This window comes from Oncorhynchus clarkii, chromosome 24 (assembly GCF_045791955.1).
Source record: "Oncorhynchus clarkii lewisi isolate Uvic-CL-2024 chromosome 24, UVic_Ocla_1.0, whole genome shotgun sequence".
In the NCBI taxonomy this organism is placed as follows: domain Eukaryota; kingdom Metazoa; phylum Chordata; class Actinopteri; order Salmoniformes; family Salmonidae; genus Oncorhynchus; species Oncorhynchus clarkii.
The window spans coordinates 25981835-26008402 of record NC_092170.1 but is presented as its reverse complement, the minus strand read 5'-3'; the positions used below and the strand labels follow the sequence as shown (position 1 = coordinate 26008402).

Genomic DNA, 26568 nt, shown 5'->3' with positions numbered 1-26568 from the left:
AAGACCGCTAGGCCAATTGTGCGTCACCCCATGAACCTCCCGGTCACGGCCCGCTGCGACAGAGCCTGGGTATCGATCCCAGAATCACTGGTGGCACAGCTAGCATTGCGATGCAGTGCCTTGGACCACGGCGCCACCCGGGAGGCCCCCTATTTAACTGTTTCTGTGACCAGTCTTAACTCTTCATCTTCTGCTGTTGCTCTTTTAAATTGCTGCCATTTCTCTTCTGAAACAGGAAGTTGATGAGCAATGTACATTACATCCAGCTCACCATCCAGTAATTTCTTTATCTGTTCCTTCAGGTGTGCTTAGCTCAGTGCATCAGCGATGTGTATCTCCTTTCCTGATTTGTATGTCACATGTAGACAGTATCAATGTAGTTTAATCAGCTTCCTTTGCAGTCTGGCTGGTGTTTTCTGGAGCAACTTCTGGAAGATTGTTTCCAAGGGCTTGTGGTCTGACTCCACCTGGATCTGGTTTACATACAGGTACTGATAAAACTTCTCGCAGTCATACACCATCACCAGTAGCTCTTTTTCAATTTGAGCGTATCTCTTTTGACAGTCTGAGGGATCTTGACCCATATGCGATTGGCTGACCATCTTGCAGGATCACAGCTCCCAAGCCTTCTGAGCTGGCATCCACAGATAGTGTCACTGTTTAGATTTTTATTTACACCGTAGTGCTTTAACACTGGCTGCCAAGTGTTTTCAAGCTTTTGAAGCTGTTACTGTGAAGACTCCTGAATGTCTCCTTCCAGCAGTTGTGTGTCAGTGGTGTGCTGATATCTGAGAGATTTCAGATGAACTTTGCGAGATACTTCAACATTCCCATGAACCTCTGAAGTGCTGCTTTGTCCTCTGGCTCTGGCATTTCTTGTATTTCTCTGACCTTTTCGGAGTCTGGTTTCAGGCCTTTGTTTAACACATGTCCAATTTAGCGAGTTTCTGTCATTCTGATTTTGCACTTTCAGTTTCAAGTTGATGCTTCTCAGTCTGTCTAGTAGCTGCCTCAGTCTCCGGTCGTGCTGTTTGGTGTCATCACCCCAGACAAGAATGTCATCCATGATGTTTATGACACCTTCCAAATGCTGGGTGAGGCACCTCTGGAACACCTCTGGAGCGGACGCGATTCCGAACAGCAGTCTCTTGAATGAATACCTCCCAAACGGCTTATTGAACGTGCAGAGTCGGGAGCTCTCTTCATCCAGTTGGATTTGCCAGAAGCCTTGGTTTGCATCAACTACTGAAAATACCTTGGCGTTAGGCATTTCAGAAACTACCTCTTAAATGGTACGCAAAATATAATGTTCTCTCTTGATGGCTTTGTTTAGATCCTGTGGGTCCCTGCATACCTGTAATTTGTTTGGCTTCACGATTGTCACCAAGTTGTTTACCCTTTCAGTAGGTTCAGTTTGCCTGACGACATCCATGCCACTTTTCTGGGTGACTGAACCACTGGTGTGACTTCTGGGTCTATTTGTATGTGATGAACTCCCGGAACACATCCAGGTCCAGTGAATAAATCTTCATATTCACTCAAAATGTCAGTCTCTGTCCTTTGTTCAAGCTTGAATATTCTCTGTATTAAGCTCATTTGCAGACAAGCTGATCTTCCAAGTATTGCAGGTGCATCTTATTCTATCACTTGAAATTCCAGGTCTAACACGTTCTCTTTGTATTGACGTTTGAGTGTTTTCTTACCCTTTGGCTCCATCTGGTGGCCTGAAGACGTCACTAGCAGTTGGATTTTTGCATGGAATCACCACTCACATTCACTGTCAGTGTTTTCAAGTCTCTCATGGACGAGACATTACACTCAGCTCCTGTATCCAGCTTAATAGTAACTTTGTGGTTGTTTATTTTCAGTGTTTCTGGCCACTGCTAATTCTCAGTATTTTTCTCATTGACATTCACTAGCCACATTTTTCTTGGCTCACAATATGTTTGGAAAAGCTATTTTAATACATCCAAGTCCTCTACATCATCATCCAAATCAAAAGTATTTAATACCTTGATTGCATCATCTCCGGCTACGTGCAGAAATGTCGCACATTTCACTTTTCCGGATTTCTTGGAGATGCCATTGGCATTGATATAAAGGTTGAATTTCTGGATCCACACTCCAATTTTCGGCTACATTTCCCTCTAGGTTCAGAGTAGTTGGCGGTCTCATTTGTTTGATATTTCGGAATGCTGAGCTTTCCTTGTATTACTTTTTAACTTCTGACACCATCTAATATATTAGCACACTGAGGCAGGGATTTGGGTAGAATAACAAAATGTATCAGATGTCAAGTGCAAGTACAGATGGTCAAGTAGGAATTAGTAACAGTGCGACCCTCAGGCACTCCAGGTGCATACATGACACCTCAAATACACTACAAGTTTTACATTTCCTGCATTTCAGAAAAGTACTCCTGCAACAGGGTGAACAAATTAAGATCCTATATATGTACAGTATTTCTTACACTCTTCTTTTTTGACTGGAATTGTGTTGTTCATTGGTAATAAGTGTAGCAATTATTCCAGTTTAAAATAGTTATGAAAATACTTTACTCATCAGATTGTGCTGCTGTCTCCTCTTGTTGTAATAAAGCGAGTCTGTGACCGTGGTTGCGGGACACATTTTTTGGGTGTGCCCTTTTTTTTGTTTGAGTACATGGCCCCCAAAAGGTCTTTTCACGTCACTGATGGGCAGTGAATTCTATTCGCGACAGCCAGGTAGGTGCTAGCCTTGGGATTTGCTAGCGAGCGCTGTTTCGTTCCTCAGGAACGCGAGCATACCATAGACAAGTTCTTGCTGCGTGCATTCGTAGAGGGAACAAAAATCAAGCCTTCGGACGCACTTGTGTTGGAGCGCACCAAAGCACTTTTCTACACCCACATAGCCTACGGAAGTGAAGAGTATCTGGTCACATGTCAGTAGATCGTTAAACTGATACATCAGTCATTCAGCCTATTCATTTTCATCAGGAAACTACTCGAAATGTAGCTATGTGTTAAAACATCTATCTGTGCATGTTGACGGGAGAATGTACAGACAAGCTAGTGAGGTTACTAAGGAAACACATCCAGAGCTCTTTAAGAAAATCCTTGCTGTAGGCTAGGTTGGAAATACTAAACATACTAAACTCTTTTCATTGAATAAATGCAGCAGGTGATATCCCAGATTATGCCTTTAACATTCTATTAACGTCACATTTCATCATACTTTACATTGAGCATCAATGGATGGACGTCCTAAATTCACACTGGTTTTGTTTAATTTCAATCCTAGTGTTGTTCAGTGGGCAGAAAACATCACCCATAGGGTTAGGAATGTAATCCACCTCTTCTACCTCTCTCAAGGTACATAAAGTCAATTTAGAAGCAGGCTCCCAGCAACACTGCCTTTACCTTCACATCCAGTTCCATAGGGAAGGAGATTCCAAAGTTATCTGCATCTATGAAGACTTCTCGCAGGAATCCAACCCACTGCTTACTGATCTGCCCCACCACCACTGTCTCATCCAGAGACTTCACATCAAAGTTGACATCTGAACTGCAATGACAAACACATTTGGCCCATGGATCTTAAGCTGGGGCTGTCTCCTCTTGTTCTGCACAGTGAGTTTGGGCAGGTAAGGGTGCCACTCCTGCACCACATTGCCTATGGGGCTACCAGGGGAACAGAACCTCCAGCTCTTGCAGGCAGCAGGGGAAGCAGCAGCAGTCACCCCTCAAAGGCCGTATCAGGGTCATCACTTCCTCTCCCAGGTTGTCCTGGATGTGAAGGGTGAAAGGTCGGTCTCGGCCCAGAACTGTAGAGTGCAGCATTCCTTCTCTGCTACAGCAAACACTTGCTGCCCGACACTGTTCTTTACAATGTAGTTATGTTTCACCTCCCAGCCCAGAACCACTTCAGCCAGATTAACTTTCTGATGGATGAGGAGCTGATCAATTTAGTCAGGTTTTCCAGTCCTGGAGGGCAGGCTTGTGGTCTGAGAGGGGCAGGCATCATCACAGGATCCCTAGGGGGCACAAAGCCTGGGGTTAGAGGTACTCTGGGAATCATGGGTGCGGGGTAGAGGACTGGGGATAGAGGGACACCGGGGCTTGTGTTTGCTGGGTGGGAAGCATTATTGCACCCCTCGGCCATGATTGCCTGTCCTAAGCCAGGAGGGGCAGGGATCATCACAGGAGCATGAGGGGTGTAGTCTCGGATCCTCCATCCTCAGGGTTTGGTGGGCAGTATGGCACCTTCCTGCAGTGGCTGGCATGGATTCAAGTAGACCTATTAGCTACGCGAACAGCAACACCTGGTATGGTCCAGTCCACCTCTGGTGGTTCCAATGCCTTCGTCTCAGGTCTCACCACCACTCAGTCACCTGGTTGCAGTTTGTGCAGGATCCCCACCAGAGGCTGGGGCAGAGCTGCTTTCACCCTGGGGAAAATAGTCTTCAGAACATTGTTTAGAGCAGTACAATAACTTACTATGTCATCGTTACAGCCCATCAGGTTCAGCTTGTTCTGTAGGAAAGGGGTCAAAATCTCATGGGGGGCCAACCCAGTAGTTATGTGTGCCCGCCCCCTCATGTACATCAATGTGAGTGGCATTACCGTGACCCAGGGGAGGCCAGTTCCTGCCATGAGTTTCACCATCATAATGTTCAAACAATTCAAAATATGAATTTATACTTTCAATTTTACTTTCCAATGAACTTCTCATTTCCTTTATTTCCCACTTTCTTTGTTACTTTCTATTAACTACATATCTCTTTCTCTCAAATACCTGACTTTCCACTGTGGGCCCAACCACAGTTTCTGCACATTGTCATATGTACACAGCCTCTTCCACTTCCTCAGCTCGACAGGACCTACAGAAGATCGCAAGTCTGAAATGTCATTGGGGGAGAAGAGATTCATAATAGGATGTGAACCCATCTGCAACACAGGAGAATCAGTAGACACAGTTGCTACTTTGGCTGCCAAATCAGCCATTATGTTGTCCTTGGAGAGTTAGTATGAACCAAACATTTACATACAGCTATTTCAGAAGGGAGAAGAATACCTTTCAATAGGTTATCAACAAGTTTCCAGTGAGAAATAGTTTTCCCAGAGGACGTGAGGAACCCACGCTGTTTCCCAATGTAACAAAATCATGTACTACCCCAAATGCATAGCGGCTATCAGTGTAGGTAGTAACTGACTTATCCTTCGCCACTATACAAGCTTTTGTGATTGCAAAAAGTTCTACAGTCTGCGCTGAGAGATGTGGTGGCAATTTAGCACTTTCAAGTGTGGTTGCCGCTGTTGTTACAGCATATGCAACAAGTGGTTCTCCTTTCTCAGACCTCTGAGCGGAGCCATCTACAAAGATTTCCAATTCAATATTCTGCAAAGGGACATCAGTCAAATCTGGTTTAGATACAAGCTCCACCAGCGCTGTGCAGTCGTGGGTTTCTCCTGTTCTTAGTTTGTAACAATGTAGCTTGATTTAGCACAGTGCACCTTTTCAGGGTCACATGAGACATGGTTAGAAGCACATTCTGATAGTGCCTTTCTGGAGTCAGATGAGCAGTCTTGGCCTGTGAGAAGAGGGCATAAACAGCGTCTGGTACATGCACAGTTAGTTCACACATAGCAACGATGTCAGCATACGCCAATACAGCCTCGGTAGCTGCAGCAACCGCTGTCAAACGACACACCAGGCACTCTCGCCATGCCATCCAATTGCTTAGAATAGTAACCCGCTGGTCTCTGTTTCCCACCCATGGTCCTGAGTCAACACAGAAGACATAAACCCATTCTTCTTACACACACCGCAAACAGATTGAAAGGGTTTAGAATGTGCACAGGGAGACCCAGACATGGAGAAGTAGTCATGAGTTGTTTCAGTTGCGTCAGGGCAGTCAGTCATTCAGGGGTTCATTTTATCTTATCATTCATAGCCATCTTGTGACCCTAAATGAGATCTAAGAGAGGCTGGACAACCTCGGCATAGTCAGGCAGCCATGCCCTACAGTACCCTGTCATATATATTATTTTTTTAATTTAAATTGAATTAAATACAATTTTAATTGGTGTATTTTTTGGTTGTTTTTGATACTTTGTGGCCATTCTCTGCCAGAAAGATCAAAATAGCTCAAGTATCAGTTTCATACACCTCAAGAGTTTCAGAGCAAAATAACAAGTCATCAACATACTATATTAGAGTGCTCCCCTCCACGGGAATGAAAACCTCCAACATTTGTGCCAATGCGTTTGAAAGAAATTGTGGGGGACTCAATGTACCTCCTTCCGAGGAACGTGAAGCAAACCAGAACTGTGACTCTGCAACGGGAGAAGTAAAAAAAACTTATTAGCCAAATCAATCACAGAGAACCACTCTGCTGTGGGTGGTACCGCCCCCAACAGAGCAGTAACATTAGGAACCACAGTGGCACGGGCAAAACTGCATCGTTCACAGGCCTTAAGTCCTGGACAAACTTCCAATTACCTGAAGGTTTTCTAACAGGCAAGATAGGGGTGTTAGAGGGTGATTCTGGACAGGGAATTAAAGTGCCATTAGCTAACAGGGATGCATGAACAGGAGTACTACCTGCTATTGCCTCCCTACTGAGTGGATACTGTGCTGTAGATGGGCGCCTGGTATCTTTAGGAGTGACTACCATTGGCTCAGCTCCCTTTATTCTCCCCAAATCATACTTCTCCCTTGCCCATAGGCATTCAGGAACCCCTCTCAGGAGGGGTGAGTCTTCACTCAACAACATGATATTGGTAGAAAAAGAAACCTGATCAACACCATGCACACCCCTCTCAGTTGGCGTTTCCCAACTGAGTGGGTAACAACTTGTCAGTGTGCTGGGTGAATAATTTAACCCATCAGGGCGCATCTCCCCGTCAATAGCATCAACCAAGCATTTCATCCACATTCCAGTATCCGCCCATTCTACTCTGTCTGATTTTGCCAGGGACACATGTGGTGCGCTCTCCTCAAACAGGTAGAGCTCTTTCTGTGCAGGGGTTAGATTAACCCCTAAAGCACAGAAATCACTGCTAGAGTATAAACCCTCACACTGCACTGACTCATCCTGTAATGTAGCACATAGCCATTGCTTCTCATAATGGAGATATCTTGTCAATGGTGCAAAATGGGAGGTGCAAGTTTGCACCTCATTATCAATATCCACTGAATAGTACCAGTCACACAGTTCTTACATCGGCATCAATTGCTCCCCCTCCTTCTTCTCCTGTACTGTACAACTATTATGTTAATACCCAATTTACACATCTCTGCCCATGGGATTGGCAGGGCAGTGATCAGAGAAGAGGAATTGATGCTGACATTTCTCTTCACAAAAGGAAACAGGCACAGTTACATGAGCTCTGAATGGGAGGCCTGAAGCCCCTACAGTTTGGACTGTTTCACTAGACATGGGAGGCTTCTTATTAGCCTTACAGTCAATCACAGACATTGTCGCTTCCGTATCAACAAGATATATTATTGACTAACCATTGACGCAAGCCTCCACGGTTGGCCCTACTCTGGGAAGAGTGTGACTCCTTAAAAACAAATGCTCTGGTTGCTCTGATGATTCTAACACAACTGTCCCTGTCTCCTCATCAATACTCCTCCTGTCCCTGTCCTGGATTGTACAGGGTCGTCTGTGCAGGTATCTCCGTCTGCCAAGCCCCAGGTTGGCCCCAGCCTTGAGGGACTTCTTGTGGGCCCCACTGTTGCTGTTGTGGACCCCGTGAGGTAACCCACCCTGCCATTGGTTGCGGGGTGGCTGCCACGGCTGTTGTTGAAAGGGGGGCGTCCATGCAGGTGCTTGCTGTCTCTGCCTGGCCGGTTCCCCTCTTTCCACTGGGATTCTCTGCCTCTAACCCTATTACAGGGGCTGAGTCACTGGCTTACTAGGGCTCTTTCATACCGTCCCTAGGAGGGGTGCGTCACTTGAGTGGGTTGAGTCACTGATGTGATCTTCCTGTCTGGGTTGGCGCCCCCCTTGGGTTGTGCCGTGGCGGAGATCTTTGTGGGCTATTCTCGGCCTTGTCTCAGGATGGTAAGTTGGTGGTTGAAGATATCCCTCTAGTGGTGTGGGGGCTGTGCTTTGGCAAAGTGGGTGTGGTTATATCCTTCCTTTTTTGGCCCTGTCCTGGGGTGTCATCGGATGGTGCCACAGTGTCTCCTGACCCTTCCTGTCTCAGCCTCCAGTATTTATGCTGCAGTAGTTTATGTGTCGGGGGGCTAGGGTTAGTTTGTTATATCTGGAGTACTTCTCCTGTCCTATCCGGTGTCCTGTGTGAATTTTAGTATGCTCTCTCTAATTCTCTCTTTCTCTCTTTCTTTCTCTCTCTGAGGACCTGAGCCCTAGGACCATGCCTCAGGACTACCTGACATGATGACTCCTTGCTGTCCCCAGTCCACCTGGCTGTGCTGCTGATCCAGTTTCAACTGTTCTGCCTGTGATTATTATTATTTGACCATGCTGGTCATTTATGAACATTTGAACATCTTGGCCATGTTCTGTTATAATCTCCACCCGGCACAGCCAGAAGAGGACTGGCCACCCCACATAGCCTGGTTCCTCTCTAGGTTTCTTCCTAGGTTTTGGCCTTTCTAGGGAGTTTTTCCTAGCCACCGTGCTTCTACACCTGCATTGCTTGCTGTTTGGGGTTTTAGGCTGGGTTTCTGTACAGCATTTTGAGATATCAGCTGATGTACGAAGGGCTATATGAATACATTTGATTTGATTCGATTTGAGGTGCTCCACTTCCCTCTCCTCTGGGGTCCCCCTTTGGGGCCCCCCTTCTCAGTCTGCCCCGCCTTTGCTCTTCTGTGGCTCAGAGCAGTCAGCCGCAAAATGACCCAGCTTCCTATAGTTGCAGCTACAGTTGTAGCACTTGTGCCAGCTTCCTACAGTTGTAGCTACAGTTGTAGCACTTCTGCCAGCTTCCTACAGTTGTAGCACCCCACGTCCTACCCCCACCGTAGCACTGAGTCCCAGTTTATTTTTTACAGATATGGGCTATCTCGGTTTGTACTGACCCACCAATACCCTCATCTCTGCTGAATATTTCACAGCGTCCATACTTGGGTCTGGTAGGTCTTCTACAATGTCTTTGATTTCATCATGTCTTTACGTCCTCTGGACATTCACAATTGGATTCCAGGCTGTGGCGGCAGCGTCATTGGCATTGTCAGGTCAAGGCTGAAGGTTGGGACAGGCCATTAGAGGATATTGTTGATGTAGGCCTGATGCTGGGTTGTACGGGGAGAGGGTAGAGGCACGCCTCTCCATCCTGGCCCGTAGATGGTCCTTCAGCAGGAGAGTCAGCAGGGGTGCCCCTCCGTCCTCACTTTCCTCACTGGAGCTGGGTGGAGGAGTCTTGAGAAAAGGATTGGTCTTCGTTCCCTTTTGGCGTGCTCCCCCCACTGCATCTTCAGTGGGACGGGCCGGGGTCACCCCAGACCCTGTCAGGACTTCAGTCAGCCTCCGCGCCAGATGATCAATCACCGGGGTGTTGGGAGAGACAGGGGGTGGGGCAGCAGGTTGCAGTGGTCTGGCATCCGGTGGTTCAACTGGAGGCGGCAGAGGAGGCGGCAGAGGAGGCAACATTGGATAGAGAGTTTGAGGAGTAGCATAGGGAGGGGGACAGTCTCTGTCATCATCATCTTTCCTATTCTTTCTGACTGTTTCATATTTTCTCTTCTTTTCTTCTTCCTCAGTCTGAAATACCATATTCTGATGGGGCTTTCCCTGAAATGGGTCCTGTTTCTCCTTTTGTTTGTCAGCTTCCATTTCCCATTTCCTGAATTTTACCCTGTCTATTTGATCCATTTTCCCTAGTTTACCTTCTTTCTCTACCAATTTCTGTCTTACCTTGTCTAACAGCATCACACTTAGTGTCCCTGTCAAAGGAAAACCACCCTCTCTATGCCATAATATCCCTTCCCCACTTATCTACCGTGACCTTCAAGGCTCCTGTAGGAGGGTCTGGAATGCCTGGTTCTTTGTCCACACACACTCAAAGATAACACAGACACACACAGGGGTAGAAAAACAAAGAAAACCAGTTAGCACTGTTTATGATTTTATATTTTATCCATATGAACAGGGTAATTCATATCTTCATTAAAATACTGCCTAATTAGTGGCCCCAGAACGGGGTATTATCTCCACACGAGGATATCGCCTACTGCAATTACTGTTGTATAGATTCTCTTATGTCTATCCAAATGTACAAAACTACCTACAGAGTACTGTGTCTTCTATCTAATTGTGTAACACGGTCCCAAAAATCCAATCTTACCTCGTATCTTTTAACCTCCACCTCAGGTGAAGTGCCCGGAATAACAAAACACTCACAATAACATCTAACTATCGTAACCCAGGGCATACCTGGCTAGCACATTTAAAATAAATGGATTTAACCACTTCTGGGGATCAATCAGTAACTTAGACACGTAGATACCTCCTTCAGACAGCGGTCCCTCATCCAATGGGACTTCACCAGGTACCATGCTTCCCACAGAACCCACAGTCACCCTGGCCCCTCGCACCTACAGACCGCACCAATCCCCACTGTAATCAATTCAGTGTCAGGACAGCTCTAGGTCGCCCGCAACCGAGCAGTGACAGAGTATCGTTGAGTCTGCAAATCCTCAGATTACTCTCCTCTGACTCGGCCCTGCTTACGCCTCCAAGGTGCCGCCTCACACAGGACCACACTCGGAGCCTACGTAACAGAGGCTTTTCTTAAAAACTTGACTTTGTGTGGTTCCCTTACCTCCTTTTCAATAATGAGAAGAGACAAGGTCAATCACCGATCAGGATATTGGTGGAACATCTTGCTCCCCTCTCTCAATACTATGTTCGGAATCTGGTATCCACCGGTGTCCGCTTTCTCTCAGATCTTAGGCAGTCCAGCTGCTCCTTCCGGTGTGCGGCTCCCCTGAGATACAGTTTACCCAGATCTTCAGGAGCAACCAAACTTATCACACAAGTCAGAGTTATACTTAAACAAAATCTTTATTCACTTATTAATAAGGGAGCAGGTCACATCAAACACAAATTAATGGAGTGAGTACTCACTGAGTGGAGTGAGCCTCTGAGTTATATACTATCTCAGGATAGGTCAGGATAGGTGCAATCTCGCACAATGGTGACGCACAATGGATGACGCACAATGGTTCCAGACACTAACCCCACACATCCAGTGCCAGACCTTAGGCCCCAAATACAAGGAACTTGTTGTTTTGTTTAGTACTAAGAACTTTGGACATTTGTTGTTACTTAGTTTCCACCTTGAGCTAGGGGAGAGAACAATCTCCCCCTAGGAGGAGTTGATTGATGCTCAGACATTGTGGAGACAAGTGATTGGTTCCCCATTACTCACGCATCCCTTCACATGGTTTGCAATAAAGACACACAGTTCACATATGGAAACAATGTTTCCTTCTGACCTCCTTTGCCATACTCCTTGCAGAAATTCTGCATAGCAACAGGGACATGTGATAGACAAGCCTGACTTCTCCCCTCTCTGGAACCAAGGTGGCTGAGGCCCATTTGAGGGAGGAAGTGCAGCTGCCAACACCAGAGTGCGAAAGGAGACATTCTAATAACAAAGAGTTTCAACAGTTCAATCATGTAGGCATATTCTGCCGACAAGACATCTTAATTATCTATGTTACTTAGCTAATTCTGATGTCTCCACCACAGGGGGCATAAAGCCTGGGGGTAGTGGGGGACTCTGGGGCTCGTGAGAGGGGTGAAGACAGCATTATGGCCAGGCGCCTCTACTGAGTTAAAGGGTGCCTGGGGTATCTGTCCTGAGGAAGTGTCAAACCATCATTGGGTGGCCATAAGGAACAAGGCACTTCCACTATTGAAACTCAATCTACCATCGAACATACAAAATGCAAAAATTAGTTTTCCTTCCTATTTTTTATCTATGACAATGACATTTACTAGACAATTTAGGAAATTGTTGTCCAAAACTAAACTTCAGCTTGTTTCAAACTCCTTTGTGAGTCTACAGAATCCAAGGGTCCTTCCTCTCTTTCACGTAGGTCAAGTTACAGCATCACACAAAGAGCTATTTCCCTTAGCAACGCTGCCTTACCAGTAACGGAGTAACTGTCTGGCACATTTATATCCAGCAGTTTACAGCTTTACGTAAGCTTCAAAGAAGCCTAGGCCTACTATTTAATAAAGTTTGTTATACCTTATAGTTTATGACTTTACCATGCATAATGTTTCCACCTTTTAGGCTTACAGTTGATGCAGCAACCAGACGTATAGACAAACAGTTCACTGCGCATGAGCGAAGGTGTGGTGTGAATTTCCACTAAGGTAAACCGACACCACAAAGGCAGCTAATGGGCTATTAGCAAAATAAACAACTACTTAGGCCCCCCCAATGTTCAGGGTCTCCCCACAAACTGTGAGGAGGACCCTAAACCGGATTCTGCTTAGGGCCCCCAAAAAGATAGGGTCGGTGATAAAAGTATTGGTAACCTGGTACGAAATGGTGCCTAATAGTGCTTGTTTGAATGAATCCCAAATAAACAAACCAGTCACTCCTAGGTTATTAACTGTGTATGCATTAATACTTTACCCAGAAAATATCAAATGCAACAGCAACCAATAGAAATCTATCATCATAAAGTCATAATCTCATCTTCCATATATAGTTCATCCTGTCCAACTTGCAATAAACCCAACTGGCCAGCAGGAATCACTATTCGATAGATTTTCAGTGATGTTGCATGCATGCTGTAACCAGCTATCTAGCTAATCATAAACAGTCAACGCAGCTGCTTTCTAGCATGAGCTGCATCCCATCAACACAGCTGCCTCGGAATCGAACACACCAGTGTCAACCCACCGACACAGAGGAAGAACACACTAAAAAAGGTTAGTCACCCATCATTTCATGAAGATGGAATCGATGCACCAATTTGAGCTAAACATTGAAAGCAGAATGGCTTAGCAAGATAGCTATGAATAGAGGTCTCCGAAATACCAAAATATTTTCCCAGTGCTGTAGCAGCTAGCTAACGTAGCTGATAGCCTACACCATAATTAATGTTGGCAAAGAACAGATGCCAGCTAATCCTCCAAGCTAACTAAAGGCGCATTGGTAGTTTCAAAATAACATTTTTGTCAATGGAGTATTGTAGCCAGGGCTTTTCTGTTACAGTCGGGTTTAGAGGAAAATACTTTACAGTTGTAGTAAATAACAATGGCCTGTAAAATAGTATAATTCCCAATGTGACATCAGCTAGCTGGCTAGCTAGTAGTTGTCTCGCTTTTTGTTTCCCCCTGTCCATTGAGTGAATGGGGAACGATGACACCTCACTCGCTAGCGTAGTGGAGAGTGCCTGGTATTTCAGCGGGCATTTCATTGTTGTAACATAAAGCCTTGATGTAAGTGGCGAAATTATGTGCCCATAGCATCCCTGCGGTGGTGGGAAGAAAACAGTGTAAACATCTGTAGCAACAAGCAAGATTGGTTATAACCACGAAAGTGTATGAAATATGTCAGCTGATAATGAAGCGGTTTGGGAGCTTCATGCAACTTTGATTCTATGGCATTTTTTTGCTGACATGCTGCCAAAAAGTGAGACAGCTTACTTATCCCAAACTTTTAGTAGCCTACCTCCTTTAAAGGGGGACTGATGTAAAGTGTTGCAATTGGCAGTATATTTTTAACTGTGCATGTGGTTGTAGCTGCCAAGCCCGTTATTAGAAGTGAATAAAGCTTATGTATTGTGTAGTATATTCACATTGCTAGAGTATGTCCATTATGCTTGTTGTCTGGTCATTTTCTCCTACAAGGAGGAACATATGAGTTATTTCTAGTTTTTCTGTCTATGGTTATCCTCCAGACCATTTTATAGCTGGTCCTGAAAAAACCTTGCTTCCTGTTTTTTGGGGGGCAAGAATCTGGCCCCTTGCTAGAGGCTTGTTTAGATGTAGGGGTCTCCTGCTGCTGGGAACTCTGGGAATGTCAGATAGAACTGGAACTTTGTCACCAAAGTTTCACCCCATTGACTACCAGAGTGGGACTGTGTGCATTCTGACCCATTTTGAGCGCCCCCATCCCTCACTGAAACAACAGCTAGTCTAAACAGTTCACATTCAAAATATCTGCTATCATAAGTCAATTTGGGTTTTGGATTACATTGACTGTGATTTACACACATGAAACGGAGGCTGAAATATAGTTTAAGCCTACATCATTTGGGGGTAAAGCCTTAGGCTGTTTGTCATTCTATGCTACACCATGGAGAGGGTGATCCGCATAGGGCTGTGGCGGTCACGAAATTTCGTCAGCTGGTGATTGTCAAGGAAATAACTGTCGTTCTCACATTAATTGCCGTTAATTAACATAAACACATTTAGCATCTTCTGGCTTCCACACAGACTTTTTAAAATGGATTGTAGGCTAATAAATCCATGTAATATAGCCTACACCTTCTCAATAAATCCATTATTTATTTTAGACAAGTCTTAAGAAGCATGATATGAAGAAAATGTATAGTCTATTTCAGAAGAAAATAATAGCATATTCTAAGTTGTCCTTTTGTTAGGTCCTGATGTGGTTTATGCCAAATGGCTGTGGGCTACACTAGTTCATTTAGTAGACAAGATTTGCTTATAATTCTATGGCATTATTTTGTAGTATGAAGAATACAATTGAACAAACCTGAATAAATTATATATTTTTTCTACAAACGATTTGAGGGAGTGCGTACATGCGGCTATTCTGTGTTGAACGGTTAATAAATAAATAGGTACTCCTATGCTTAATTTTGTCAAGGCTGTGGGTAACTGGTGAAAGAAGTCAGGCGCAGGAGAGCTGAGATGCGTGGACAAGGTATTTAATTCAAGAAAACACCAGTATAAACAACTCCGGTGGAAGTCGTGACAAATTTAGAGTTATTAATGTAACTTTAGTTGTTATACAAACATTGGGCTATATGTTTGGATTTTTAATTCGTTGTAAGGCTATATGATGCGACTAATGATCATTTGAAAAACGTCGCTTGAATGGCATGAGCTCTGCTTTGTTTTTTGCGCAGGCTGTACACACTCCAACAGTCTCTCATTCACAATTTGACAAGCACTTGATAATGTCTCGAATTTCATGGCGGCATGCCCTTTGTGGCCCTAATGCACCCTAACAAAATCCATAACTTTTGTGGCCCGGAGTGCTACGTTGTGCAGCACAATCCGTCACGTGATCGGGTCTTTCTCACAGGCTACAAGTTAAGGCAGACACATCGGGGACGGAACTGTGCGTGTCCTTATCCAATTCCGAGGTGCATATTGAAGATATTGGAAAAACTGTCCACATTTACTTTTCATCAGCCAACAAGATGAGTTGGCCTAACGAACAACAAAAGCACTAGCCTATGTCAAACCACTGTCCCCATAGTACAAAAGTCGACCTATTCTAAAACTGCGAGAAATAAATATTCCATATATAGTGAGAAATAAATATTCCAAACATAGTCTGGGACAGTTGTGGGATACGATAGATCACAAATTAATACAACCACTAGCATCCCCAAAAAATTTTAATGCAATGTGGCTGACGCAACAGAACAGAACATTTGAGCTTTTTTAATTTATTTTTATTGAACCTTTATTTAACTAGGCAAGTCAGTTAAGAACAAATTCTTATTTACAATGACGTCCTACCGCAGCCAAAGCCTAACCTGGACGACACTGGGCCAAATGTACGCCGCCCTATGGGACTCCCAATCACAGTCGGATGGGATGCAGCTTGGATTCAAACCAGGGACTGTAGTGATGCCTCTGGCACTGAGATGCAGTGCCTTAGACCGCTGCGCCACTCGGGAGACCAAAATGTTGATAAACTATTATGCTATTTCTTCACATTATAAGCACAGCAATGCGCACATGGTAGTAGATTATAAGTGCGAATGTTCCATTAGCGGAAAACACCATTATCAAAAGTGACCGCAAATGCAATTATGCATGTAATGCTTTTATTATAAAAGGTGCATATTTATGGTGAAAATGATCTTCCCCAAACTTGAAACTCACACGCTGCTTATAAATTCCAGTTAGGCTCTATACCCCTTGTCAATCAGATTAATGTGATTAATTAAACAAAGTTATTTGGCCACTTTAGTTATACAAACTTTATTCAAACATATAGACCTATGGGCTAGGCTACATGAGGTGTGTGACTATGATTCGAACAATTCACAAAAAAAGACATTGTTTTTTATGCTGGGCATCATTCAAGTGATAATATATAATTCACAAGTGATAGGATAATATTGTCACCCATCAGACTAGTCTTCATTTAATTTTGTCTTTAAATATACTAAATAATATGGGTGTGACATTTGTTTTGATCTAGAATGGACCATTATCTTGCATCTGTATCGAAACAGGGGCAGCGGGAAAAAATACATGTCATCTATGTACTTAAATAGATACATGTCATCTATGTACTCTTTTCCCCTTGGTTTATTTTTATACTTCTGTTGTAAATATGAGCAATGTGTTTAATATTAGGAAAGTTGAGAAATAAATATAGTAAGCCTAGCCTGTAGAAATCTGATCCTCCTCTTTTTAATAGAGGCCATCACTCTGTTTTCTCCTGCAATTGCATAGCCTATAGAAATGTTGCGAACATGAGCTTATTGGCTCTCATGAAGTGTTTGATTAGATTTTTGAAAACATTTGCTTTGATGTCAGAGTGATTAGAGGGACAATAGAGTGCTGAGTACAAGGTAGTAAGCAGTTTGGTAGGCTACTAATGACCATCAGCAGCATCAGAGCTCGGAGAAGCCTAATTACCGTGACTAAACGGTCATGTGGAATTTGACTGTCTTCGTGACTCGTGAATGCCGGTGTGGCAGTAATACGGTCACCGCAACAGCCCTAGGTCCGCGTAGCACCCCTGAGGCAGAAAAATAGTAATAAAACCCAGATTTTGGGAATGTGCTCCTGCCTGCCTTCTGCAGTATGTTGAGAGTGGCTCTTTGGCAAAAATATCTTCCTTGAGTTTTGTGGTTTTGGCAAACACAGCTCTAATGGAGGCTAGGAATGTTTCTCTTTTGCCAAGATCACTTAAACTGTTCTTTGGTTGTGATATGTGTAATATTTTTCCATGTTCAAATAAGCGACTAGTGCTTTGTGTGGCATGCTAATGGACTGTTGCAAAAGGTTAAGTCGTGGGTCACTCTGTCTATAGTCCTACTCAAAAGGCATTTCTGTACACCCGCAATAACATCTGCTAAATATGTAAATGTGATGTTTGGTTAGGAGGAGAAATAAAATGGGTGTTTATTAAATGGACTATTTTATTTTCTGTGACAAATTCCTCACTGGGAGTGATATATTGTGTGTGATCTAATTGTATTTATGAAAGTTCTGTTACTCATTCTCTTATGCCAGATGTGAATATTGACTGAACATGTTTTTTCTCTCCCTCAGGGCATTTTAATTAGTGGCAGCTTAACCCCTTTTTAGAGGTTACGAAAGACTGGACCCCCCCAAAAAAACTGGACCTCTGCTTCTGTATGGAAAAATCCCCCTTGCATGAAGAAACAGGAGCCAAACCGGTAGGACAACCAACTGTGTGGAGCAACACAGCAGCCACACCACCATGTTCAGTCTGATCAAAAAGGACAAGGAGAAGGATGGAGGGAAGAAGGATAAGAAGGACAAGAAGGAGAGGATGTCTGCGGCGGAGCTGTGCAGCCTGGAGGAGATGAGTATGAGGCGTGGCTTCTTCAATCTCAAGAGGGAGTCCAAGCGGGATTCCAAGAACAAGCTGGAGATCTCCAACCCCATTCCCATCAAGGTGGCCAGCAGCCACGAGCTCAGCCTCACTGACATCGAGTCAGACGGCCTGAGCAACCGCAGTAGCATGGTGCTGGACGCAGACGGCCTGAGCGCTGCCAGCTCCACCGACGACCTAAAAGGTGATGGGGGTGGCAGTATGGAAAAGGACCGGGGCTCGGTACGAGACCGCGTGGCCCACTTTGGCTCGATGGCCAAGCACAACTCCTCTCAGGTCATGAAGCGTTTCTCCTTCTCTCAGAGGAGCAAAGAGGAGAGCCCCTCAGAGACCTCCACACCCTCGGGACAGAACTCAGCCACTCCGTCCCCGCAGGTGGAGAACAAGGTGTTCGAACCGCAGCACAAGCACAGCCTCCAGCAGCCTGGGCCGGGGGTCGGGCCAGCACCTTGGCCAGTACAGGTCAAGAAGGCCCGCATCCCTGAGGTGGTGGACAAGACCTTCTCTGCTGACCTGAGGCTCCCGGCCGTCATCCCTCCACAGTCTCCGGAGCCGCGGGAGCTGGAGCTCCAGCGTCGCAACACGGGTGACTTCGGCTTCTCCCTGCGCCGCACCACCATGCTGGACCGCGGAGCCGACGGCGGGGTCTACCGGAGGGTGGTGCACTTCGCCGAGCCCGGGGCCGGCGCTAAGGACCTGGCCCTGGGGCTGGTGCCGGGAGACCGTCTGGTGGAGATCAACGGGGGAAACGTGGAGAACAAGACCCGGGACGAGATTGTGGAGATGATCCGTCAGTCTGGGGACACGGTGAGGCTGAAGGTGCAGGCCATCCTGGAGCTAAGTGAGCTGAGCCGCTGCTGGCTGAGGAACACAGACGGCCTGCGCCGGGAGGCCTTGGATGTAAGTTATCCCCAATCACTCTTCCCCTTATCACCTAGATAGACATCCCATTCATACCTACAACTTCTAGAGAGGCAACCCACAGGCTGATTCTTCTATAAGGTACGGGTGAATTGGACCTAACCCTCCCAACACATCCCACTCATTAGTGTGGGTGTGAGCAAAGTCAGTGTGGTAACTTGGTGGAATGATTCACCAATGCCAAGGTTGTGTTTCATGTTTTAGCAGGATGGGTGTTGTAACTCTGGAACTGTCTGATGATGATCACTGTTGCTCCTCTCTAACTAGGTCTAACAAATAACCACATTTCCCTCCCAGTCCCCACACAAGTCGTTTACAGGTGGCCCAACCTATGGATTGGCCCAGACACTTAACAGTCTCTCATTGTTTTCACAGGGCAATCCAAGTCCAGTGTGTTTTTTCTGTGAAGTAAAAAAAACTTTTACTGAATAAAAATGTTATTTTGAGAAAAGTTAGTGACGAACTTACCACAGCTCTGATGGATTGAAGCAGTTTCTATGAGGCTCTGCTTGCTATATTTATTCCTCTCCTTACAGACCTTCTGCAATGTTTAGGTTTCAGCCATGCTTTTCTGTGGGTGTCTGGGCTTGATGTAGAAATGTCACCTTGGTGTGTGCAGCCCAGCCCCAGAAGAGTCAAATCCTGCCCGGACCGCCCGGTTGATATTAAACGGAAGCTGTTGAGGCTAATCTTGTATTTTATGCTCTGCTTCCTCGTTGGTTTTATATAAGAAAGGCATTCTGCCCAGGTTGGAGCTTCTGTGAGTGTAGATAGGTATGTAAGTGTGTGGGTCTGTATGTAAGTATGTCTGCATGCTGAAATAAGTAAAGGGTGTGTCTGTGTTTGTGTGAACAGGCTGCTGTTCTGGAACTGCTGTCCAGTTCAGAGTTCAGACAAAGATAAAGATAAAGTGTGGTCAAGGCAAACTAGGCTCTACAACCTGTGTGTGTGTGTGTGTGTGTAGGTTGTGTGTAGGTTGGATAAGACTTATTTCTTTAATCACATTAGGGTTAGGAAAGATGGGCCACACCCTTCTCATGCAACTTGCAACAGTTGGATTTAAATCCGTTTGTGATGACTTCCGTGTATTACACTGCTATAAACAGTGTGTGTTTTATGTGTTCACCATGTCCTGTAACCACTCAAGAACAATGTATCATGTTTGTTCAGTCATTTGCAAATAGTTTTACTGCTGCGTAAGTTATGTATCAGGGATTAAAAAAAAAATATATTCCTATCCAAGAATTGTCCTTGTTTGTAGCCTTGTGGACTGGATGTTTGTGATGTTGGTTAGTAAGACGGTTATGTTACTGTTCAGTGCAATAGTGGATTTTTGTGGAGCGGTGAAAAGGGTGTGTTTTTGGTTGTGTGTGTACAATTATGTGTCTGGATACTTGATAGTGTGTTGTGTGTCTGTGTTTATGTGTGTAGTGTGGTAGGCCTTGTCCCTGGTTAGGTGGCACACAGTGGTCTGATTGCACTTAGGGTCAGGGAGTGTTTTGAAACATGAAGGATACTCTGTGCCTAATAACTAGGTTTACTAAATGGTAACATACACTGGCAATTCATGGCCATTTCTGTTGTTACCCAACATCAAACTGCTCCTCTTGATTTTTGTATCTGACCTTCAGCCTGGTATAATTGGTTATTTGAAGCTTGAGGGCATTAGATGGACCAATCTTAATGCACAGGTAAAAAAGCCTACACTCTTAGAAAAAAGGGTTCCAAAAGGTTTATTCAGCTGTCCCAATAGGAGAACCTTACTCGTTCTTTAGTCTAGTCTGTGAAAGGACATGGAATACCAAGGCACAAGCTTGTCTTAGCAAACCTGTCTAAGCTACACAGTGAAGACATGGCTGGCTACTGAGAACCTCGGGTCATGCGAAATAAGTCACCTTGGAGATACTTGAAAAACACTGGGGAAATAATCCGTTCCCCCAAAATGATCTGTTCCCTCCACCCCTCCTGTCTTCCTCACTCTGGTATTTTCTGCATTGTTCTATTTTGGAATTTACCAATAAACAAAAAAGGACTTTGCTGTGCTGTTCAGTTTGAGGCCAGCTTCTCTCTTTGTGCTTTTCCTGGCTCTGCGCCTCCCTCCCTGTGTGGTGTAGCCTAAACCACTGCTGTCTCCTAGAGCAGAAACAGGGAGCGTAGATCAGAATTAGATCCCAGGCACAGACTGAATTCCACTGCTGTCTCCTAGAGCAGAAACAGGGAGTGTAGATCAGAATTAGATCCCAGGCACAGACTGAATTCCACTGCTGTCTCCTAGAGCAGAAACAGGGAGAGTAGATCAGAATTAGATCCCAGGCGCAGACTGAATTCCACTGCTGTCTCCTAGAGCAGAAACAGGGAGAGTAGATCAGAATTAGATCCCAGGCGCAGACTGAATTCCACTGCTGTCTCCTAGAGCAGAAACAGGGAGAGTAGATCAGAATTAGATCCCAGGCACAGACTGAATTCCACTGCTGTCTCCTAGAGCAGAAACAGGGAGCGTAGATCAGAATTAGATCCCAGGCACAGACTGAATTCCACTGCTGTCTCCTAGAGCAGAAACAGGGAGAGTAGATCAGAATTAGATCCCAGGCACAGACTGAATTCCACTGCTGTCTCCTAGAGCAGAAACAGGGAGAGTAGATCAGAATTAGATCCCAGGCGCAGACTGAATTCCACTGCTGTCTCCTAGAGCAGAAACAGGGAGAGTAGATCAGAATTAGATCCCAGGCACAGACTGAATTCCACTGCTGTCTCCTAGAGCAGAAACAGGGAGAGTAGATCAGAATTAGATCCCAGGCGCAGACTGAATTCCACTGCTGTCTCCTAGAGCAGAAACAGGGAGAGTAGATCAGAATTAGATCCCAGGCGCAGACTGAATTCCACTGCTGTGTCCTAGAGCAGAAACAGGGAGAGTAGATCAGAATTAGATCCCAGGCGCAGACTGAATTCCACTGCTGTGAGAGGGTTAGAGTCTCAATCTGACAGATCATGATGATGCAGTCAAAACCCTGAGAAGTGTGCTTTGGTGTAGGCCTGGGCATTGTCAGGGACGTCACAATACGATATTAGTAAGATATCTTTTACTTAAGATACTATACGGTTTGTATTGCTTTTTAGTTTAGTTTATTTGATCATTTTAAACAAGGTACACATACAACATTAAGTTCTTGATTAATTAAGAATCATCCATGATAAACACAAGTCTAGAAATTATTTCCATTGCGGTCCTCTTTCATGATAGCATTTGGCAAGTGTGGCATATGTGGTAGGATATGTTGTGATTCACACCATGTATTGCAATTCGATAAAGTGATTTTATTGTGATTTGATGTTCCAAACATATTGCCTGCTCCAGAGAGACAAGCGAGAGCATGAGAAAATTTGTTTTGCTCAGTCATGGAAATACATGTGCTGAAAACATGTTGACTCACAATTTTTTTTTTTAAAGATGGAGAACAAGCTATAGGATAAAAAATACTGTAGGTACAGCTGCCTATCGATTTATAAGTATTGATTATAATATTGTCTAAAATATTATTGCAATAGGTAACTATCGACCCCCCCCCCCCCCCCCCCCCTCCTCCTTCTTTGTTCTCTGCAATCAACCCTGCTCCCTTTCTGTTCCACACCCCTGCCAGCACTCTCCCACTCCCATCTGTCATCTTCCAGCTGATGCCCCCTCTACAATACTGTGTCTTTGTTATCGCTTGTCATGTAGCTCTATCACGTAGCGAGCGGTCCTCTCCCCTAAGGGAGGTAGGGAGGCCAATTTTGAGTTTTTTGTTTGTGTCCCTCAATTGGCTGAGGTACAAGGGCCCTTGTGACACAAAGTCCTAATGAAAGTCTAATCTCCCCAAACCGCAATGGAATTAATCTGCTGAGCGCGAGCCGTGTTCTGGCCACATGTTGTTCTCTGGAGTTTTGGGGAGAAAAATAAAGAATGTATTTTCTTGCGGAGACGGAGAGTGACTGGGAATGTGGGCCCTCCCTCCCTGGGCACTAGAGTTGGTTTCTTGTTAAAAGACTTTGAGTCACAGTGTGGATAAGAGAGTTGTTTTTTAACCAAGTGGCCGAGCGCTCTGTTTCCATCACGCAAACAGGAAGTGAGGGCTGCTTGGGGGTTGGGTTGTGTATGTGTGGTTACGTCCGTTATTGATTTATATGTCCCAGTCTCACTAAGCAGAAGGCCAGCTCTCCATCCCTTTTGTCTTTTAAAACAAACATCAACAGCTTGTACGGTCGGGTCATCCGTTCAAATTAAGGAGAACCAACAGAACGGTAATTTCTCAGTTCAACAAAGGCTGTAATGGCGCAACACAGCCAGGAGGTACGCTTCACATTCTCTTGATTTAGAACGACTCTCCAACGGGTCTCCAGGCCCATGGTAGAAAGACATTCAATGCAGAGTCTGTTTCATAAACATCAACTATCATGTTTTTTTTTTTTAACTAAAAGTTAATGAAGGAATGTGCAGCCTCCTCAGCCATATGAATGAGAACAACATGTTGAAATTATCCTCTTCCATAGCTAAGGAATGTGAGGAGGACAGGAAGCAGGAGACTGCCCGGGAGTATGCTCTGAAATGGGGCTTTAAAAATGAACACACACGTGGGCACAAGTTGCACGTGAGTATGCTCTGAATACACATACAAGGTGATTTACCAGTGCCCCAGACAGACAGGAAGCTCCCATTCTCCCAGTCAGTGGTTCATGTGGAAAGGATATCCTGCAAAGAGCACCAGGATCGGGATAAGGGATAAAGTATTGCTTTTCACAGGAACAAACAAGATACATAGTGTCACGTTTACTCCCGCTCTTCCTCTCCGGCGATCGAAGTCTCCAGTTGTCTCATCATTACACACACCTGCACCATTGTTACACGCACCTGCGCCTCATGACATTCACCTGGACTCCATCACCTTCCTGATTACCTTCCCTGTACCTGTCACTCCCCTTGGTTCTTTCCTCAGGTGTTATTGACTCTGTTTCATGTCTGTATGCTTTTCCTGTTTCTTGTTTTCTTGTTTGTTTTATTATATTATTACATTTGCACTCCCTGTACTTGCTTCCCAACTCCCAGCGTACACGTTACAGGGATTTTTTAAAATGTTTTTTTACTGGTGATGTCGGGTCAGCCGGCCTGTCAGGCTCCCCGTGCCTCGGCCGGCCCGTCAGGCTCCCCGTGCCTCGGCCGGCCCGTCAGGCTCCCCGTGCCTCGGCCGGCCCGTCAGGCTCCCCGTGCCTCGGCCGGCCCGTCAGGCTCCCCGTGCCTCGGCCGGCCCGTCAGGCTCCCCGTGCCTCGGCCGGCCCGTCAGGCTCCCCGTGCCTCGGCCGGCCCGTCAGGCTCCCCGTGCCTCGGCCGGCCCGTCAGGTTCCCGTGCCTCAGCAGAAGCGAACGGTCCGCTCCTGGTCCTCGGGACCGTCCCTCTGGTCGGCGTCTTCTGGCGGCTGGAGCTGCGTGTCAGGGACGGGGTACTGTCATGTTTACTTCCGCTCCCCTTCTCCAGGGCTCGACGTCGCCAGTTGTCTCATCATTACACACACCTGCCATCATCGTTACGCGCTCCAGTGCCTCATGACATTCACCTGGACTCAATCACCTCCCCTTGGTTCTTTCCTCAGGTGTTATTGACTCTGTTTCGTGTCTGTACGCTTTTCCTGTTTCTTGTTTTGTACTATGTTCTATTTATTATAACATTTGCACTCCCTGTACTTGCTTCCCAACTCCCAGCATACACATTACACATAGGTCTATTTTGGCCCTGGATAAGGCTGAGGAGGGTCCACCCAGAAAATGGTCCCGTACAGGAATGTGTGAGTGCATAGGATTTAATTATAAACTTAGGCAAAAATGCAAGCGGTTGAGTAACTTTGTTTGAGGCTGCCAGTTTGTAGGACTTTTACCAGGCCCAGCCGGAGTCATTTCAGTCCACAGTCCATCCCCAACCAGGCCCAGCCGGAGTCATTTCAGTCCACAGTCCAACCCCAACCAAGCCCAGCTGGAGTCATTTCAGTCCACAGTCCAACCCCAACCAAGCCCAGCTGGAGTCATTTCAGTCCACAGTCCAACCCCAAACAGGCCGAGCTGGAGTCATTTCAGTCCACAGTCCAACCCCAAACAGGCCGAGCTGGAGTCATGTCAGTCTACGGTCCAAAGTGGCTAAGGGATCCAACAGATTTTTTTTCATCCAATGTTATTAAATCTATTAGTCAATTGTTTACGTCTGGGTTTTATTATGCACATTAGTTTAATAGCTGCATGGCTGCCGTTTCCTTTCCTCGTCTCCAGTCCTTCTACACTGAACAAAAATATAAACGCAACATGTAAAGTGCAAAAGATCCCAGAAATGTGTGTTTACCTCCTTGTTAGTGAGCATTTTATTCTTTGTCAAGATAACCCATCCACCTGACAGGCTGGTTAAACAGCATGCTCATTACACAGGTGCACCTTGTGCTGGTGACAAAAGGTCACTCTAAAATGTGCAGTTTTGTCACACAACACAATGCCACAGATGTCTCAAGTTTTGAGGGAGTGTGCAATTGGCATGCTGGCTGCAGGAATGTCCACCAGAGCTGTTTGGACAGTATGTCCAACCGGCCTCACAAACGCAGAACACGTGTAACCACACCAGCGCAGGACCTCCACATCCGGCTTCTTTACCTGCGGGATTGTCTGCGGAGGGGAGGGGTGGGGGTGCTGAGAAGTATTTCTGTCTGTAAAAAGTCATTTTGTGGAGAAAAACTAATTCTGATTGGCTGGGCCTGGCTCTCCAGTGGGTGGGCCTATGCCCTCCGATGCCCACCCATGGCTGCACAGCTGCATGTGAAATCCATAGATTAGGGCCTAATGAATTTATTTCAATTGACTGATTTCCTTATATGAACTGTTGAAATTGTTGCGTTTTATATTTTTGTTCAGTGTAGTTTCTAGATGTGTTGTGACTGTATAGCAATGTTGTCAGTCAGTATGTGGTTGTGGCCTTGTGCCTTTTAATAGTCCTCTCTGGACTCGGGTATAATATCCTCTGTAAAAAGAGTTGTTCTGAGACCTGTCTGGGTGGGCCCCAGGCTAGCTGGCTAGTTCTCCACAGTGGAGGTAGGAGACTGCTGTGGAGAGGAGACTCACTACCTTGTAAAGATGCAGCAGGGCTTGTTACTACAGTGGTGCCCACGGAGAGGTTGTCTAGGGCTGGGGCTGGTCTCTCCCCCCACAGCTGTGTACCAGATGTGGGCAACACACACTCCCACATGTATACACACTCATGCACACAATACAAATGTACATATACACATACACACTGGCTGAATCTATGCTGACTGCACCTAGAATGGTTATGGGTAATCCCTGAGGAATCCATAGTCCCATCTGTTGTCCTGGAGGGGCCTTGTTTTTCACAGCCCTAGATCCCCAGCCTGAAACAGGACAGCAGATCATCTCTGCCATAGGAACAAAACAAATGCACCTTGCAACAGTAACAGCACGTCGCGATGATAGGGGCAGCAACCTTAAAGAAGAAAGTGTCTAAACCATCTGACCCAGATGTTTTTTTAGGGTCAAGTTTAAGGAGTTCCTTTAGCACCTCGGACTCAGTGACTGCCTGCAGGGAGAAACTTTGTAGTGGGGCAGGGGAAAAAGAGGGAGAAGCATCAGGGATAGTCGCATTAGAAGGGGTGGGAGATGAGGACATGTTGGATGGGCAAGGAGGCATGGCTGAGTCAAATAGGAATTCTGACTTAATGAAGTGGTGATTTTAAAGAGCTCAGCCATGGGCTTCTTGTCAGTAACAACCACATCATCAACATTAAGGGACATGGGCAGCTGTGAGGAGGAGGGTTTATTCTCCAGGTCTTTAACCATTTTCAACAA

General features: G+C 45.6%; 1 protein-coding gene and 1 pseudogene across 4 annotated transcripts in view; one reads left to right on the top strand and one right to left on the bottom strand.

Annotated features, from left to right (window-relative positions):
- Window positions 1-3314: 3314 nt before the first annotated feature.
- LOC139382620 (phospholipid scramblase 1 pseudogene) lies at window positions 3315-3999 on the bottom strand (annotated as a pseudogene).
- An 8824-nt stretch (window positions 4000-12823) lies between these two features.
- The window catches only part of LOC139383202 (unconventional myosin-XVIIIa-like), a 198639-nt gene continuing 184894 nt past the window's right edge, over window positions 12824-26568 (top strand). For all 4 annotated transcript variants that reach the window (XM_071127667.1, XM_071127665.1, XM_071127664.1 and 1 more), the window contains exons 1-2: window positions 12824-12907; window positions 17474-18680. In XM_071127667.1, coding sequence (XP_070983768.1) covers window positions 17646-18680 — 1035 coding nt within the window. In that variant the 5' untranslated portion in view covers window positions 12824-12907; window positions 17474-17645. The remainder of the gene's footprint in view (window positions 12908-17473; window positions 18681-26568) is intronic.